The 19301-nt window shown below is 35.3% G+C and overlaps 1 protein-coding gene across 2 annotated transcripts; it reads left to right on the top strand.

Moving 5' to 3' along the window:
• The first annotated feature begins 8210 nt into the window (after window positions 1-8210).
• Window positions 8211-18404, top strand: LOC123316969 (coiled-coil domain-containing protein 42-like). 2 transcript variants are annotated; one of them, XM_044903295.1, is made up of 3 exons: window positions 8211-8541; window positions 10451-10818; window positions 17851-18404. In XM_044903295.1, the coding sequence occupies exons 1-3, from the start codon at window positions 8243-8245 to the stop codon at window positions 18291-18293; spliced, it is 1110 nt and encodes a 369-aa protein (XP_044759230.1). In that variant the 5' UTR covers window positions 8211-8242; the 3' UTR covers window positions 18294-18404. The 2 variants fall into 2 exon arrangements, with proteins under 2 accessions (XP_044759230.1, XP_044759231.1); XM_044903296.1 differs by lacking the exons at window positions 8211-8541; window positions 10451-10818 and adding an exon at window positions 14242-14997.
• Window positions 18405-19301: the final 897 nt, after the last annotated feature.

Here is a 19301-nt window from a genome sequence, read left to right as displayed (position 1 = left end):
CAAAATTGAAATCAGAAATTAGTCTGAATTTCTCTATATCTCACAACACAGTCATACGAAAATCACTGGATTTTGAAGACAGAGAGTTATATGATATATCTCATAGGGCTACTTATATGACAATGCAACCCCTTGGCCACTATGTCTTTGAAACCACTACATATATGAACATGAACCACGTATTTGAATTCCTTGGTAATTGTTTAACCATTACAAAGCCCATTCAATTGAAAAACTTTTTTGCTTCTTGCAATTTTTTCATGAAACGCAAAATTTCTGAGAAAAATCTGAAAATGTGATGAAAATCATATATCTAGATTCGTATGGAATGCTACAAAGACATTGTCGCCTAGTAAAAAGTGTCTATCGCTAAAATAGATAGCACAATGAGATTTTGCATATTATGAAACTCCTGTGTGTACCAATTTCAATGTATATTTTCAAGGTCGAAATTCATGGAGATGCAACCCCAAATATGGGACTTCTGGTAAAAATCAAAAATAGGGGTCTCCATATTTTATTTCTAGAATATGTGACCAAATTTTGTCAAATTAATTTCGGGGCTGCTTGTATACTGGGTGAGTCTTCCACTCGTGCAAATATTTCAACAGTACACTCTTTAGGTTAAAAGAAACACAAAATGTTTCCCTGTCGGCTCGGTTTGAAAGATACAGGCTGTTGAAAAATTATAAACTCACAAACGGTTTCATCGAATGAAATCAATTTCGGAATATAGATTTTCCACAATCAGAAAGATTGTGAATGAAGAGGATGACAAAGAATTTCCTTCTATTGGGAGACCCAAAGAAGTGGTGGTATTGGAGAATTTTATGTTTGAGTGAATTAATGCGAAAAGTTTACTACAGGATTTTCGATGAATATCGTCATCGTAGAATAAGTTCCCGAAAATTGATTTTTCTATTTTTCATTTGACTTGTCCTATACATTATAAATGTCGTAAGGTACCAATAAAAACCTAATTATTATTATTATGTCAATGTATTAAGATGAACAGCCACAAATACGCGCCAGTTGTCCTGTTAGTTATTGTTAATTAATGTGAAATTTTTGTTCAAAGGTGAAGTTCATCTTGATTTAAAACTTCCTTTAACTCCTTTTACTTACATTGATGCAAGATGATTTTTGTTGAAGAATTTAACATTCTTGTAATTATCTGTTAATTCCTTCGGGAGATACCCATTCCCAACCACTGCATCATATGCATTTCATCTTCGGGTTAATATTTTTGAAATCAACAACTGATGTATCGACTTCAACATTTAGCCAACGAAGATAACGAACTTTAACTCTCCTTAAGCTAGTGCATATTATCATATTATACTGATCTCTTGTATTTTCCATGCAAATAACTGGATTTGGTATGCCTTCAATCAGTTTGTATAAACTTCAATTATGTTCGTCACATATTTTCCGAAGAGATTCGATATTGTGATGAAATACGTAATAACAGAAACTTTTATGTAGAACAGGCAACATAGCGTTGATTTAAAACCCAAAAATGTTTTGACAACCTTCATAACCCCACATTTTCGTACTATACAGAGTGAAATGTGTCAAATTTCCATGGCCAACCGAGTTCTAAAATAAAAATGAATGGAGTATAGGAATCATAAAAATATCAAAACTCTTGATACTAAGTTAGATGCTATCTCATGAAAATTTGAACGTTTCATAAAATAAATCTCGTATAATGCGCCGTTTTCGAGTAATTTGATTAAAGAGTATCTGTGAAATTTGAAAAATTGGATACTTTGGCTGAATACAACTCTATTTAAAAGATCCACAGATGTGTAGAGTCATAGATTTAGCTTAGTATTCTGAAGGTTATTCTGTTTCTCCAGTGATGGCACAGTTCATTATGAAAGCTTAAAAAGGCTATGCTATATCTTTTTATCAGGGCCGAATAGGAAAAAATGGTATAAAAAAAAATGTTTCTTTTGACGTCAGGAATCTACTGTTAAAATATTTGTACGAATCAAAGACTCACCCTGTATCATTGATGTATAATTTTCGATTGATAACCCAATTTGACACCTCAAATTTCAGGTCATTTCATTTCATTCACTATGAATATTCTTCACCTAACAAGAAGCTAAATAGAATACAATGATGCTTATTGTTACTGGATACCTGGTGAGCATTCAAGCACAGCTTTAATTGCTATTATAGTCATTCTAGATGAGTTCTGTCTTTTTTCGAGTAAGAATGAAAGCCCTACATACAATAAAGTCTCGCACAAAGGGAACAATATTTATGCTAGGCAATAAACGATTCTTTAGTTCAGAGTGTCACTGTCTCGGATTTAATCGAGAAACTGTGAAGGAATGTCTGAGATAACAGAAAAAAACGAATGGCATACAAAACTAGGCATTTCCATTGAAACAGCAAATAAAATGCACTGATTGGACATAAATATTTAAAATGAGAGCGCTTAGTTCAAAGGCGAGGTACTTTTATAACTCCATTTTCTTTTATTTTTTTATTGGGAGCGTGTCACGAAACAATAAAACGTTTTAGAGGATTCAACAATTAAAATGAAGTCCATATTATGCAACTTTGGCCTAGGGTGGTATTTAGGTACCTGTTCGAGGGAAAAGATAAACTACATCAAGGTGTGCTTTTTGAAAGAAACATGAGCATAATCACTCACTCACTCAGCGTAAATGGGCTGAAACAATTGGGAATGGAGCAAATAACATTTTCAAGGAACATTAACCATCCATGTATGCTGGTCGATTCCGGCAATGGGCAAAACTCTGCCCATTGTTTCAGAGTTATAGGCATCTTCATTTTCTTCTCACTAATCCACTCTGTGACATTTGGCCAGGCACACTCACTATATTATTTTCATATGAACTTTACACAGCATAATAAACAAAATAAGCAGATGATTTGTGTTTATTTTCAAGCAACTTCTCAGTTTTTTAATTCGCTTTGTCTGAAGCAGTACAACCTCGTAGCATTTACAACTCGATTACAATTACTGTATTTAGAAAACAGTGAAAACAAAATGTGAAAAGAACCGATTTTTTCTATAGAGAGCATTTTTATTTGAAAGTAAAAACATTAACTAGCTACTTCTCAATACAAAAACTTCTTTGTGAAAATAATTACTTGTCGTTTTGTCTCAATCTATTCGAATTGAGTTCCATTACAATTTGGCAAGTGATCAAAAGTTATTATATTTTCAATCAAAAGAAAACTGTCTGAGGATTTCAGAAAGATATGAAGACATGAATAATAGTTCTGAGTCTGCATAGCTGAAGAAATGCCATCAAATTGATTGCTACGAGATGTTAATTCCGCTATATTTGATCAATCAATTGAGTTGTCAATGGCTTGAGAAATACTGATGATTTGTTTAATGAAACCACTTGACCCATCATCAAAAACTTCTCTTCACAACAAGACATCTCATTCCAAATCCAATGCACCATGTAATTTTTGCCTTTTGGATACATTATTATCACAAGAAATCCTAAATGAGGTGTTCTTGTCCTCTATAACGATGTCGTAAATATGGAATATATCGGTAATTTTTAATAATTCCTTACGCACACCTATAATTTTCATCAAGTAATAATGTATTCATATTTTTCTTGGGAAACAACATCCTCTCTGTGTAAATTTTCCTTTCGCAAGAGGCTAGGGAGTAATTGAATTTTATATTTTCACCATGTTGGCCCGCCTGTGCGATGCCTACCTGTCTCTTCCTATCAAGAAAGTACCTAAAATTAAAAGTGATTTGTTCCTTGGACCTTCCTTAGCCCACACTCGACTTCTAGAAGTTCGTGGAACGGTTAATAAAATTCCTCAACTATTTTTGGTATTACAATCAACAAACGGGCTATATATCACACGGTTTGGGAGTTACAAGACATTATTTTCATTCAAGTTTTATTTCGATCAATTTTACATGTAGTTTGGTATTCGAATTTAATTTGTACATAAATGTGAATATAATTTATGCTTTCTTTCGTGTGGGACATCGCCTAGTTGGAAGAGGGATTTCAGTTCCCTTGAAGGAATTTGATTGAGATTTAAAAGTGGAGGAATTCGAGAATGTCAATTTTTTCAGATTATAATGAGAAAGTTTTCTGAAACTTCGAAATATAATAATTGTTGAATTGAGGAAGCTCATCACATGAAAAACACATACAGGCTGAGTTTTTGACCCGTACAAATATTTTAACAGAACATTCTTGAAGTCGAAAGACAGACTTTTCTCTATAACAATTTTTCCGATTCGGCCCTGATGAAAAGATATAGCCATTTTAAGTTTTCATAATGAACTGTGCCACCCCTGGAAAGACAAAATTACCTTCAGAATAACTAGGTAAATCTGTAACACTACATATGTGTGGATCTTTCAAACAGAGTTGTATTCAGCCAAAGTACCCAATTTTTCAAATTTCACAGATAGGTACTTTTTAATTTTTGAATATCAAATAACTCGAAAACGGCGCAATATACGAAATAATATAAAGAATACTTTTATTTTATAAAACGTTCAAATATTCATAAGATAGTGTCCAACCTTGTCCAACCTTGCAAGAGTTGGTTTCTTTGGATTTTTTGTATTTTTATGGTACGTTATGGTCATAATGAGAAAACTGGGAGACGTGGGTGATATCATGTGTTCGAAAAATATTCATCACTAGCTGACCCGGCAAACCTAGTTTTGCCATTTAAATTATTTCTAGGGTAGATAATAATAACTAACTCATCGTGATTGCTCGATTGGTCGTAAGAAAAAGGAATGGCTTTTTTTCTGTTCTGTACAATTTTTTTTGGGAATATTTTGTTATATAAACCTTGCCCTAACAATAATAAACACAACAAAAAAAGAATTGTCCAATTTGGTGCGATCGTTTGAACAATAAAGCATTTTGAAGTAAACCATAAATCCTCTTTTATTAATATAGATATACATGAAAAACGATATTCTGAAATTAATTTCATTCGATGAAACATTTTGTGAGAGAACTAAAAATAATTTTTTTATAGTTTTTCAACATCCTTTATCTTCTAAACCGAGCCGATCCGGAAAAAATGGTAAGGAAAAAAATGTTTCTTTTGACCTCAAGAATCTACTGCTAAAACATTTGTACGAGTCAAAGACTCACCCTGTATAGTAGATCTATGTAGGATTTTATTTTCCGCAACCTTGTCAAATTCCTCTAATTTCAAAAATGAATAATTAACGGCCGGTTTCATAATCAAACCTAAAGTCCCTTTAATTTTAAAGCCTCCTTTAACCCTACTGAAAATGACAGTAAAGGAAGCTTTAAGCTTAAAGTTAAAGTTAAATTTGATTATGAAACTGGGCGTTATTGTTTCATTAGTGGAATAATTTATATCAATATCAAGAATGAATTGTTTAAATATTTTTTTAATCACATTTACCACTCTCATGAATATTCAGTTCAACTCTTAGAATATAGGTATCTATGTTCTTAGGTTCAAATCACTGGATTCATTTTCATGATACTCATATCAACGCATTCAATTTTTTTTTTCTGGAGATGATGTGGTGTCAAAATAATCAATTAACGCTGTTAGTAAATTCTCACTTCTCAGTAGTCAATTAATTTATTTTCTGGATTGAACTACGTATCAATAATTTCCCGAGAAATTCATCTGAACCTTTCTTTGAGCCTCAACCCTGGATTGAAGATTTGTTATGAAAAGGATATAGGTAACATTAATGCATCAAGTTCAAAGAAAGTAACTTATATGAACTCTTTCAAATTAATTCATACAAGGTGATTCATTAGGGCCTATCTTCCTTTATAACCATAATCAAGATACAGAGTGTTTTACTTATTTCGCCAATTTCTCAGATTACCCGTTAATTTCGAAGTACCCTATATATTTTAATGATATTTAGTAGTTAGTTTATACTGACATAGTAACTGATTTTTTTTCAGGTCGAGCCTAGAAAAAAGTGATATATAAGATTCAACCCAGAAAAGCACACTGTATATTGAAATAACTTACATTCGATATAATAGTTGAGAAAAAAAGGAAAAACTAAAGGGAACAACGTATTTTTACCACTTCCGCATTTGATCTTGATACTCAATAAACCTACTAATAGACAGCACAGTAACCAAAATTTTATAAAACACAATTTCATTTGGTATTTAGAAATTTTCCTGATTTAATTGGATCTTCAGTCTCTCATTAGGCCCTTACTGTTTGGGTGACAAACTTGACTCCCAAAAGGAATGGACATATTTGTACTTGTATTAATCTGTGATAATTTCGAGTCGGTACATAAGTTTACCACTGAAAACGATAAAATTGATTTATTTAGATCTAAGACCTCTGCGTAGGTAGTGATTCACATTTGTGACCCGAAAAATTCAATGAAATTGGTAAAATTAATATATGCCGAATGAAATTCAATTTTTTGGAATTTTGGTGTTGTCTGAATATTCATATTTGACTAGATTAATTGAGTAGGTACGAAAATGTCATACGGAAGTTAGAAAAATACTTTACCCCCTTTGTTGTTCTCTGTTTTTTTTTTCGAATATTCTATCAATTTTTTTTGGAGGGGTTGAAACTTATTTATCAGTTTTTTCTAGGCCGGACCTGACAAAAAATTCAGTTACTATGTCAGTATGAACTAATTGTTGCGAACAATAAACCTAGCAAATTTCATCGAAATATATAGGATGGTTCGAAAGTATCATGGATAATTGAAGAAATTGCCAAAATCAATAAAACACTCTGTATCTACCCTTAGCTTTTTCACATTTACCAATGAATAACCTTATATAAAATTCTTCATTTTGGTTTCAATTCGAAATGTGACAAAAATAATATAATAATCCATTCATTTCAACAATATTTTGTACAGGGTGGGCTAAATTGGTGTTACCTGAACTACAACTTTTTCAACCCAACGAGATAGAGGAAAATACATGGCATGTTACGGTCGTCATTTTTCGAGAGACTAATAATGGCAACAACTGCATCTTATTTTGTTTTCGAGTTTAGGCCAAAATTTAAATTTCAACTTTGGTCAATATCTCCGTTTTTGTTTGTGCTATATGCTATGACATAATTGGTGAGCTATAACATAAAGTTGTGTCTTTTCTCATGAAAACAGTTGTTTAAAATGTCTTAGAAAGACTGAGGACAATGTATGATATATTTCTGAAACAGGAAAAAATGGTGATTCTTTCTGAGTCATTTTAAACTACTGTTTTCATACGAAGAAACACAACTGTATGTTATAGCTCGGCAAATGAATCTGCTGAAAAAATCATAGTACGCCACTGGATTGCTATAAAAAAGTGTCTCTATAATGTTTTTATTTCAACATCCTAGCATAAACAGAAACGGAGATAATGACCATAGTTGAAATCGCCCAAATTTCAATTTTGGCCAATAACTCGAAAACAAAAGAAGACAGAGGAATGCAGTTGATGGCATTATAGGTTTCTCGAAAAGGAACGAACGTAATGTGGCATTTTCCTCTATCTCGTTGGGTTTAAAAGCTTTAGTTCATGTATCACCAACTTTGCCCACGCTGAATATATAAGACACATATATAGTTTTAAGTAAGTACTCGATTGGCATTTGAGAAAAATTCAACCATAGGAGAAAAAGGGAGAAACTGATAATCCTCCGCAACAAACGAGTCAATCAATTCGTTGCCTAGGACAGTCTTCTGATCTTGAAACAGTCCTGGTTTCTAACTGACACTTGAAGTGGAAAAACATCACTGAATTTATGGAGAGGGAAGCCAAAAACATATCTGAATCGTCGAAGGAGCATCCCGATCTAGAACTGAGGTGACTAGTGAACTCTGACCAGGAGAAAGAATGAGAATTTACAGAAGGTGACTCTGCAATACAGTGGGGGTTCACAGTTCTTTAGCACAATGCACGTATAAGCCGCGACTCGCTGCGCTTCGAAGAGTGCAGAGCGACTCACTGCCACTGCACTGAATACACCCTGTACTTCAACGTTGATGACTTAATAGTGACGAAAAAAAAAGGAGAAACAGAAGGAGAGAAAGAATCAAAAGCACAAATTGATTATCCACAGATAACGCAGATAACCACCCCCACACAATTTTGATTTGCCATCATTAAAATGACAATCACGTCTATATGACAGGTTCAGATTGCAGTTTTTTTGTCCATAACTTCTTTTGTATATTTTTTTATCATCGCGTATATAATCCGCTAAAATCAACTCGGTTATGCCAAAAAGAACGGAACCTAAATTCAAATTACCGCCAATAAGGCCCGAAAAAGAGAACTTAGCAGGCGATATTTCAGTGGGGAAGTGCGAAAATACCATCAGCATACCGAAAGACAACGTTCGTCTCAATCCGGAACTTGATTTCATCGTAGAACAGCGAAAGAGGGAAGAGCTAGCGGAGATTCTGCAGAGGAAACGTTATAACGCAGAATTCTTGAGGCAGAGACTGCAAAATCAATGGTTACACTTGGAACACAACGAACACACCTTTCAGCGAACAATCATATCGCACAACAGGTTTGTTGCAAAAATGGTCTCAAATGATTTGGTTGTACCTACTCATTGGTAAAGAATTTATGCTCAAAATCTATACTTATACCGAATATATCCAGTAATATTGTTACCAAGCAACTTTTGGATTATTCCAGGCTTGAAAGATTCAACCAGAGTATTTTACACTCGGCTTTTTACTTCTCCTGAAACTCCCGTTGTAAATACATTCATTCATTCATTTATTGCTGTACAAAAAGACTCAAAAACAAAACTATCGGTGCGATCAAACTTTTTTCTTAGGGCTGTGTGCCCTTCTGTGACTGAAGAGAACCAACCATGACCTACAGATCCTTCTACACTCCGGGCATGGGTAGTCACCAACCAGATCTGGCCGCCGCTGTATTCTTCTCGAGTCTCCATTATAACTGTGGACCAAAGACCTCCACTGCGATCTATCTAACGCTATAGTTGTTCCCAGTTAGGATTGGCACTAACTGATTTTAGGGATTGATGCAGTATATTCTTAAACCGCTTATACTGGCCTCCTGGTTTCCGAGCTCTCTCTGTGAATTCGCCGTACAGAGCTATTTTGGGGAGTCTTGTGTCTTGCATCCTCAGAATGTGGCCGCTCCATCTGAGTCGGGCCCTCGTTACTTGAGTCTCAATTGTTATACAACTCGCGCGTTGCAAGACTTTGTGCAACCATCTGATGTAGGTACACTATTTTTCTTAGATGACGTTGTTGCGTTTGTTCAAGCTGTTTAATATGTCGCTTGTAGGAAGTCCAGCTTTCGCTTCCGTAAAGAAGCGTTGGGAATACCACTGCTTTGTAAACAGCTGTCTTAGTCTTCAGATTGAGGTCGTGATTTTGAAACACTCTGTCCTTTAGCTTCCAGAATGCCCGTGACGCCGAAATGATACGGTTTTGTATTTCCGTGTCTAGGTTAGCCTTAGTATTTATGAAGCTTCCCAAGTATTTGAACTGCTCGGCCTGTTCTAGGGTTTCATCCTCCATATCTGTTTGAAGGCTTTCTGGCGGACTTACTAGGATTTTGGTTGTGTCAAAATTGATTCTAAGGCCTAAAGCTTCGTATATATGCAAATATTTCTGCCGGAAAGATGCTTAGACATCGGTCTACCAATAAAGAGCATCTGGTGCCAGTATAGAATACTCCTACGCCAGTCGTGGTTTTTTGTAAACCATACTTATACCGTTTAGAACTTCCACAACCGGAACTTAATAGTATTTCTTTTGAGGATTTAGGTGACAAGTTCCCTTTCCCAATCTTCTTTTCACCTGCTTAGCATCATGGTGAATTTTTTCTCGATGCTTGTTGCCAGAGAAGCTAAGGCTTTTTGACTCCCAATACATCGGCCAATCTATTTATAACAATATAAAAAAGTGTGAGTTCTGTTATGATCTCCAGTGGCCTAGTTGGTACGTTATCTCCGCTGCAGTGATGCAAGACAATCTAGAATTATATCGAAAGTTTTCCTCGTACTATTCCTACTTGCCTTGACATGCCAAAGTATTGTCTCTCAAGTGATCACTGTTCTCAAGTGCGTTGAAGGATGAGAAGGCCCCGTCTGAAGGCCAACATTATCAAGGTATTTGCATCAAAATTTCGTAACTTTGGTTCATACCAAAGTAGTAGTAGTTTACCTTATCTAGAAAAGGTGACCTACCTTCTCTAGAGAAGGTATCCTACCTGATATGTTTGATGATGTATGATGTTGTATAAGAGGCAACATGGCCTCTGTGCATTACATCCAGGAGGCCTTATATTCGGTCGTTGTCTAATCCACTTTTCCAACAAGCCATAAATACTTTGTGTCATTTGGAAGACAATCAAATCTATCTGTTGCCATGGTCTCCCAGATTTTTCAACACGTCTGGGACCACTGTTTTCATGGGAAAAACAAACTTTTACAGATTCCTGAAGAGAAATTTAGAAAAGCGAGAGAGAGCTTTGGCGAAAATCCAGACAGATATGGAACTAACGAAAAAACGAGACAGGGAAATCAAGGCGTTGGACAAGAGCTACGACTTCTTCAACGCGATCTTGAATAAGATGAGGTTGGAAATAAGAAAACACAGTATCTACGAGAACTACCTCAATAGTGTTGTGGAGAATGCAGATTCGCCTTACAAAAGCAATTTGGAATTCCTGACGAAATACGAGTCTTTGCAGCATGTTAAGGAGCATTGCGTGAAGAGGCAGACTGCAGAAATGGCCACTACAGTCCTATTGCACGACGATAATGTTGAGTTTTTCAGGCTGAGAGACATTGTTCTAATCGGTGAGTGTGAATGTATTTCTTTAAATACCAAGGTTTATTATTTCTAAGAATGAGTCTAATAGTCCACGACATAAAGAGAAAATATACTTCACAAAAGTCACTATACTATCCAAATATTTTATAAGGACCTTTTAGGTTGGTACTTCTGTAAATGGAAAAATACTTCAGAAACGCCCTGTACCTGAACATACACAGAAAAAGTGTAACGCCTGATAGAGTTGAAATGGCAAAATGACGTATGCGCCAGTAACGCTGAATATATGACACTACACATCTCTGGATCTTAAATCTATCTAATCTTAAACAAATTCGCATTCAGCCTAAGTACCCAATTTTCCTAATATCACAGATATTTTTTATTTTCGAGCATTAAATTACTGGATAATGAGAAAATATAAAGAATACTTTTATTTCACAAAGCGTTCAAATATTCATTAGATAGCGTCCAACTAAGTTTCAAGAGTTGGGTTCTTTGAATTTTTGGTATTTTTATGGTACGTAATGGTCACAACGAGGAAACTGGAAAACGTAGGTGATATCTTGTGTTCGAAGAATATTCATCAAATAAATGAAAAACTATATTCCGAAATTCTTTTCATTCGATTAGACCGTGTGATTGATAGAACTAAAATAACATTTATTTATGGTTTTTCAACAGACTGTATCTTTTAAACCGATCCGATTCGGAAAAAATGGTATGAAATAAAAGTGTTTCTTTTGACCGCAAGAATCTACTGTTGAAATATTTGTACCAATCAAGGACGCACCATGTTAAAAAAAAAAGCAATAAACTCTACTTCTACTTATCCAAAAACAGTAATGATAGTTTCCAGACCATTCAAAGCAAATGAAGACTAGGTAAATATCGAAGGATTTATCAGCAAAATATGATAACAGACTGACTATTTATGCATGATGGAATAGTTATTTTCCTATCAAGTGCGGAAAGTGATACTTGCCCGCACGAAACTGCCGTTGCCCGAACGATGCGAAGCAGAGTTCGGGTAAGCAGTTGAGTGCGGGCAAGACACTTTCCGCAAGAGTTAGGAACAATATTTTTTCTACGAGCGCTTGAAATATATAAATATATCCATTTACCATTTCACGAAAAAGATCATATCTCATTTGATTAATTCATATATAATGACAGACGTAATTCTGCATGTCGTCACCATGGCTTTCTCATCGTTGGCGTTCGGTGCATAGAGATATGATAGAATTTAATGTACTCTATAATATTTGCGTGCGGGAAAAACCCCTGCTAATCCATTCCCGCACGCAAATGCGTGCGGGAAAGAAATAGCAGGCGTTTTTCCCGCACGCTTTGGGAAAGTGACTCTTTGCAACTTGGAATGCGTGCGGGAAAAAGGTTGAACGCGCACACTTGTAGAAAAAATATATTTTCTATAGCATTAAAAACTATCATTTTTCTTTGAACATCCAGCAGATTCAACATACAGGGTATTTCCTAATTGAATGTCAATTTTTATGGGGGTGATTTTTGGTCCCATATTAAGAAAAAAACTTCATATGAACATATGTACTGAACGTCTTCTCTTTCGATATACAGGGTGGTATTATTCAACTATGAGCAAATTTGATCTCTCGAATTTTTTTAGTCCGACACACGGGTTTAATCTAAAAAATAAAATCTCTCTGTATGTCTCTGTATGGTGATATTGTCATATGTATGGATTAACGTAAGATGTCTAAAAACATGGTGTATGCACTGATTAGATTTTGTTTTTCCCGTTTCGAAAATAACAGATAAGTTTCGTTTTTTCCACTGTAGGTAGCGCTGTTGACAGTTGTCAATTGATATTTGAAAATAATTTGAATGCATTCCTACGACTTGCGAATGGGCTGTATTTATAAGCAATTATTGGTGTGTCAAAATGTATTAGTTTCGAGAAAGGTCGTACAACATTCATTTATTGAACATGTCGTTCAGTTTTCTGTATGGACAATCAAGAACTACAGCTAAGAATTCGGTGTTGTTGGACTATCGCTCTTTGTTGCTGGAAATTGAGGCAGAGCCAAATCAGATGAACATTCGGGACGGATAGAGCTTACAGTTTTGTGGCAACTTCAGCAATATTTAATCAAAGGAACTGTATTGAAAATACGTAATGTGAATTGTGAGCATGTATTAAGAAACATAAATATGTTAATCTGTTATTCGAGTCTGTTCTTCAAATATTCTTCACAAGTATAGTGAAAATTGCGTTTCTGTCAACTGAATATATTGAATATTTCGCAATCAACTGTGTTTTATTGAAATCATATTGAATTACCTTCCTCACGAATACAATTTGTCAAACAGAAATTATCTTGAAGAAAAATAGTACTTTTTCGAATCCTTCGATAGTGTTGAAATATCTGCAGATTCGTTTTTACAACAAAAATTTATGTGTAAATCACAAATATTCGTTAACAGCTGAGAATGTAGTACAGTTCGTTTTTTTTTGGATTTTTTGATGGATCAGGAACACAGAGATGACTGTAAACTGTGATTGATATCAACGCAGAACAAAATAAAGCGAGAGAGTATCATTAGATTTTCTTTCATAGAACAAGGATAGAACATGGTGGCACCGCCAAGAAACGAATCTCTTATTTTCGATTTAGTCTAATGTCATTCCATTCAAAAATTGACGAGTGCATACACCATGTTTTTAGACATCTTAGATTAACGATATTGTTGTGATCATGCATAGAAACGGTTTTTATTTTTTTAAGCGGAAACCGTGAATCGGGTTGAAAAAAGTCAAGTGATCAACTTTGGTAAGAAATGATTGGGAATTTCAAAAATAATTTTTATTTCAGGAAAAATCTGTGGCGTACCAACAATGTCTGCCAAAATAGGTACCCAGGTCAAATTACGTACGAACGCCACGAGTGGAAATTAAGAAAAAAGTGATACACTAAAAAATGCCTCTTGATTCATAGTATACATGCATGACAAATTTCATTAAAATATTTGAAGTGGTATTGTAGATATTGATAATAAATGATTTATTTTTGAAAACTTTACCACCCCGTATCTCAAAAGGTAAGACGTTTAGGACATATGTTCATATAAAGTTTTTTTCTTAAAATGGGCCCAAAAATCATCCCCGTAAATATTGACACTCAATTAGAAAACATCCTGTATAATGAGGAACTTCCTTAATCATCCGTACAATAGTGTTACAATTCTTCAAGAGTGTGATTGATTACCCATCCAAGATATTCAACCAAATTCGAAATAATCAAATGGTGCATTGTTTATGCGTCACCAACTCCCCCAAAAATCAAAGCCACTGCACAAGACTACCCCTTCGGTTGTTACGCATCTAGTACTCAGAAAATACCATCAGAGTTCACTGCTACGTTTGGTATTTCTATGCTGCTACGCGTTTATGATCTCCATACTTTCCCTTTCGTGTATTTTGTCAACAGTGACAAAAAGTTCTGTCGAATTTTGTATCGTTTTTTTCATTTTTCCCACTCAACTTAAGTTAATCCTAGTCGTAATGAGACCAATATCCGATCCTAACTGGAAGTTGCCCAATATTCCCTTGAAAAAGATGCACCCTAAACTTCATCAAACCTCGACTCCCTTGCCGACGATCCATTTGCACAAAGACGTCGCAAGAAGCGACTCATCCCTGAGGTACCTTCACGTGAAAAGTCACCTGGATGAGCTCGAAGATCAACTGGTCATCAAACGGATCAGATGCAAGCAGATGGCTAAAAAACTGGTAGGAAAATGGAACCAGTTGGAGGAGTGCGAGAAACGCCTGCGTAACTTGGTGATATCGCACGCAAAGTTCGTAAGGGAAAATCTGGAGAAAAGGATACGGGCTAACACGAGGATGGAGCAGAACAAGCAGTTGCAACTGTCAAGGCAGGCTAGTATCGATGCACTGAAGAAGGAGATGGACGTGGGGCAGTTCCTCATGGCCGAATTCAAGAGGGAGATAGCTAAACACGACATCTACGATGTGTTTTTGACTAAGGTGGTAGAGAACGAAGATTCCCCATTTAAAACGATCAACGACCTATTGAGTAGGTACGAATTGCTGGACTACGTTAAGGAAAAAAGGGTGAAAAATCAGAAAACAGAATCGTTTATGGTTATAATAGTGCACCAGAATTTGAAGGATGCGATACAAATTGGAAAGGTGACTTTGATAGGTCAGTAGGAAGAAGAAAATAGTCGTTATTGAAATACAGCTCACACAGCACAAATTAAGTTGGTGACCTAATTTTGACGACCTATTTCACACAGAAATATATTGTTGTACCAGCTGTAGACATGGGGCAGTAGAAAATTTCTTTTTGTTTTGAAGAATTCAGCTCAATACCTCTTCGCCATTTTCTAATACATTTCCGTTTTTCTCTCAAATTTCTTACAATAACCTGGGGTTTTCTTCGCTTAAGTTGGATGTTCCATCAGCGGAGTTCAGTGTTTATCCTTGGTCGTATACAGGGTGAGTCATTGTCACGTACAAATATTTTAACAGTAGCTTCTCAAGATCAAAGGAAACACTTTTTCGTTTACCATTTCTTCCGAATCCATCTTTTCCGAACACAAGATATCACCCACGTCTTCCAGTTTTCTCATTATGAATGACCATTACGCACCATAAAAATACCAAAATTTCAAAAAACCTACTCTTGAAACTAAATTGGAAAAGAATATTTGAACGTTTCGTGAAATAAAAGTATTCCTCATATTTTCTTGTATAATGCGCCGTTTCTGAGTAATTCGATGTTCAAAAATTAAAAACTATCTATGTTGATATTCATATCGGCGGGTGGTATGCATCTGAATTTATCCTTATTATTTTATTCATTGCCTCCCTGTTTAGGCGTGACCATTCTATTATTATTGTTCCGCTGGCATCATTTCTGCCGTGATCTGAACGTGTTCCCGGACTCCCCAATTCGTCACATGTCTGTTGTTCGCAAAGCGAATCGGCGTGCTGAATTAGAGAAAATATGGGACATATACTATTGTCTTCGTCTTGGTTTCTATCAAAGATTATAGAGTTAGGTTACTCTTACTTACTAACTCTATAACCTTACTTACTAACTCTATAATCTTTGGTTTCTATCTGGAGGGGATTGAATCGGACACCGTTTCATACTGGGTGGCGCTCTGGGTAAATGTATAGTACTCAGTAGTCGCTGTGTTACTGGATATTACTCAGTAGCGCTTGCCAATATCAAAGAGTATCAACTCTTCGCCAATATTGAATAAGGGTCCATCAATTCCAAACTTTCTCCACCGGGGAAAAATGCTATGTTGCTCTGATGAGGTCAAATGAGACCGAAACCATGGTCAGCATCTGCTTTTCTTCGATGGGACGTACTCCATTTGGGGCCTTGACGATGGCAAATTGTCTAGTTCAATTCAGATCGTAACACTTGTTGATCTTCATATCGGCGGGTGGTATGCATCTGAATTTATCCTTATTATTGTATTCATTGCCTCCCATGGCGTGACCATTCTATTACTATCTATGATATTCGGAAAATTGGGTTCTTTGGCTGAATGCAACTATGTTTAAAGGATTCACAGATGTGTAGTGTCACAGTTATTCTGAAGATTATTTGGCACAGCTCATTATGAAAACCTAAATCGGCTATATCTTTTTATCAGGGTTGAATCGGAAAAAATGGTATAGGAAGGAAGTGTTTTTTGACCTCAAGAATCTGCTGTGGAATTATTTGTACTTGTCAAAGACTCACTCTGTACAGTTTATTTTTTGTTCATTTCCCTTTCGTTGAATAAGTTGTGAATTTGACGCAGCAAAAAAGTATCCTGCACTATTTATTCGTAAAATGGCATTAGGTTGAATTTCTTGAACTTTTGTTGTGTTGGCTTATCAGAAACTGACGTTAATGCAACCAATTTATTTCATTATTGCCAGGTGACCCCACTCTTTCGGAGTTACAGCCCCCTGAATTTCACCCCTAAAAATAATTCTTTTTTTTTCATCGCAGGATCCGGACATATAAAAATCGCTGAATTTGGTACACGATATGCGAAATCTTAAAGTGCTATCTATTTTGGAGATGAACCCACTTGTGACACGTTTCACTGGGCCACAATGTCTTTGGACATTTGAATTTCTTCAAAATTGTTATTCCATAAGAAATCCTATTCAATTGAAAAACTGATAGAATTCCATACTAATCTAGAAATGTGATCAATGGCATTTTCAGATTTTTCTCAAAAATCTTGGGTTCCGTTAAAAAATATCTAGAGACAAGGAAGTTTCTCAATTGAATGGGCTTTCTAAGGGATCAAAAATTTAAAAGTGATTCAAATACGCGGTTAATGCTTAGTGGTTCCAAAAACATTGTAACTTGTAGCTCAGTAAAAGGTGCCTTAAGAGGGGTCTACACCGTTTTAGAGGTCAGTTCAAAAAGAGAACATGAATATCTTACGTCATAAACCACTAATTTACATGTTGTTTTCATTATAATTCAATTCAATCAGATCGTCATCTCGGAAAGTCAGAAATTTTTATTCGTCAAACGGAAAGAAAGATAAATTTTTTTTCATTAAAGAACGAATATTCACTCATGTTATTAACTTTTTGATGTGAAATTATCTCTTCTATGAATTTCCACATGAAAAAATTTCTCGAAAAGCCTCGCCATTGGCTACAATTTGTATTCTGGAGAAAATGAAGACGTTCGTTAAGTGCTGCCATCTTTTCGACGAAAGTAGAAACTACTATAATATTCGTAACTTCTTCTTATCGTTCAAGTGTTCTGGCAACACCCCACATCCTTGTCGTCTTTTCCCCTTTACGCCTTATGCGGATGGCGAGAAAGTCCTGTGGTATAAATTCTTCTTCAAGGGTGTATCATTGAAGACTTCAAATTCGCGTCTATAAAGTGTGTAAAAAGAGGTCAATTTCTGATTTAACTGAAACTGCTTTTATGATTTTTCTTTACCTTTTATAATAGAATAGTATAATAAAATTCTTGTCTAGCTATAAGATTGGATATCTAAAATTTTTTCAATCGCAGGTTTAAGAAACGAGCTAAACAACCTTCGCTGCCAGTTCGATGACGTCTGCAGAAGGAACCTAGCAACAGAAACCCTTATCACTACTATTGTCAACAGGACCAACGAACTGAATGCTGAGGTGTCATCTTGCCAATATATGATCGATGCCATCTATCGGTACATATGCCAAAGGAGAAGGATACCTCAGGGCGATTACGACCTGAGAGACGTGAAGCCCAAAATCGACGTTCTGAAGAGTACCTTAGGGGTTTGGGCGGAGATATTAGCTTCCTCCGAGTCGAAAAGGAAGAAAAGTTTGAGAAACCTGAGGAAATCGCACCTTTGGAAGTCTTCGTTAGCTCAGGGTCTCTTCATGTGGAAGAGGAAAGCATCGATGAAATTGTCTGCAGCTCCTCTAAGTGAAAATGAGAAGAAAAAGCCCAGTCTCAACAAGCTAGGATGAGTAGGTCTATATCTGAGTCATGTTGAGAAAGTTTCGTACATTGTGTAATTACGTAATATTAGGTTTTTTTGTAAGTTTAATTACTGAATATATTATTCTTCCGGGTATTAAATTATGTCTATTTGTTTTCATCTACCCACCGCGTTAATAAACAGAGCGAGTCTTTGACTTGTACCAATATTTCAACAGTAGATTCTTGAGGTAAAAAAAAACAGTTTTTTTCCTTTTCCACTTTTTCCGAATCGGCCCTGATAAAAAGATATAGACGTTTTAAGTTTTCTGTTTTCATAATGAGCTATGCCATCCCTGGAGAAACAGAATTCCTTCAGAATGAAATGGTAAATCTATGACACTACACATCTGTGGATCTTTTAAACAGAGTTGCATTCCGCCAACTACCCAATTTTCCGAACATCACGGATATTTTTTATTTTTGAACATCGAACCACTGAAAAACAGCGAATTATACGAGAAAATATGAAAAATACTTTTATTTTATAAAACGTTCAAATACTCATTAGTTTCAAGTGTTGGCTTCTTTGAATTTTTGGTATTTTTATGGTACATAATGGTCATAATGGAAAAACTGGGTAATATCTCTTGTTCGAAAAAGATTCATCAATAAAAATGAAAAAACGATATTCCGAAATTCATTTCATTTGATGCAACAGTTTGTGAGAGGAACTAAAAATAAATTTTTGTTTTGTTTTCCTATTCGGGAAAAAAGGGTAAAGAAAAAAGTGTTTCTTTTGACCTCAAGAATTTACTGTTAAAATATTTGTAAGAGTCAAAGACTCACCTTGTATTCTACATTGAAAGCACATCACCCAGTGATAATGAATTTATGACAACATGTGTCTTAGGATTAGGTAAGTTACTGATCGAAATTTGAGAAAATCTGAACGCAGGAAAAAAGGAAAAATTAATAATATATTGGACCTCCACGATGTATTATGCACAGTCAGGTCATACTCAGAAACACCAGAGCCTACTATAGTTATGAGTTTT

Source organism: Coccinella septempunctata, chromosome 7 (genome assembly GCF_907165205.1).
Source record: "Coccinella septempunctata chromosome 7, icCocSept1.1, whole genome shotgun sequence".
In the NCBI taxonomy this organism is placed as follows: domain Eukaryota; kingdom Metazoa; phylum Arthropoda; class Insecta; order Coleoptera; family Coccinellidae; genus Coccinella; species Coccinella septempunctata.
Note: the sequence above shows the minus strand (reverse complement) of the source record. Positions and strands in the feature narration are given on the sequence as shown.

Coding starts and splice junctions, on each gene's coding strand:
- LOC123316969 (XM_044903295.1), top strand. CDS start 8,243: ATGCCAAAAAGAACGGAACCTAAATTCAAATTACCGCCAATAAGGCCC. Junction 8,542..10,450: donor ACAATCATATCGCACAACAG/GTTTGTTGCAAA, acceptor AAACTTTTACAG/ATTCCTGAAGAGAAATTTAG. Junction 10,819..17,850: donor GAGAGACATTGTTCTAATCG/GTGAGTGTGAAT, acceptor TTTCAATCGCAG/GTTTAAGAAACGAGCTAAAC.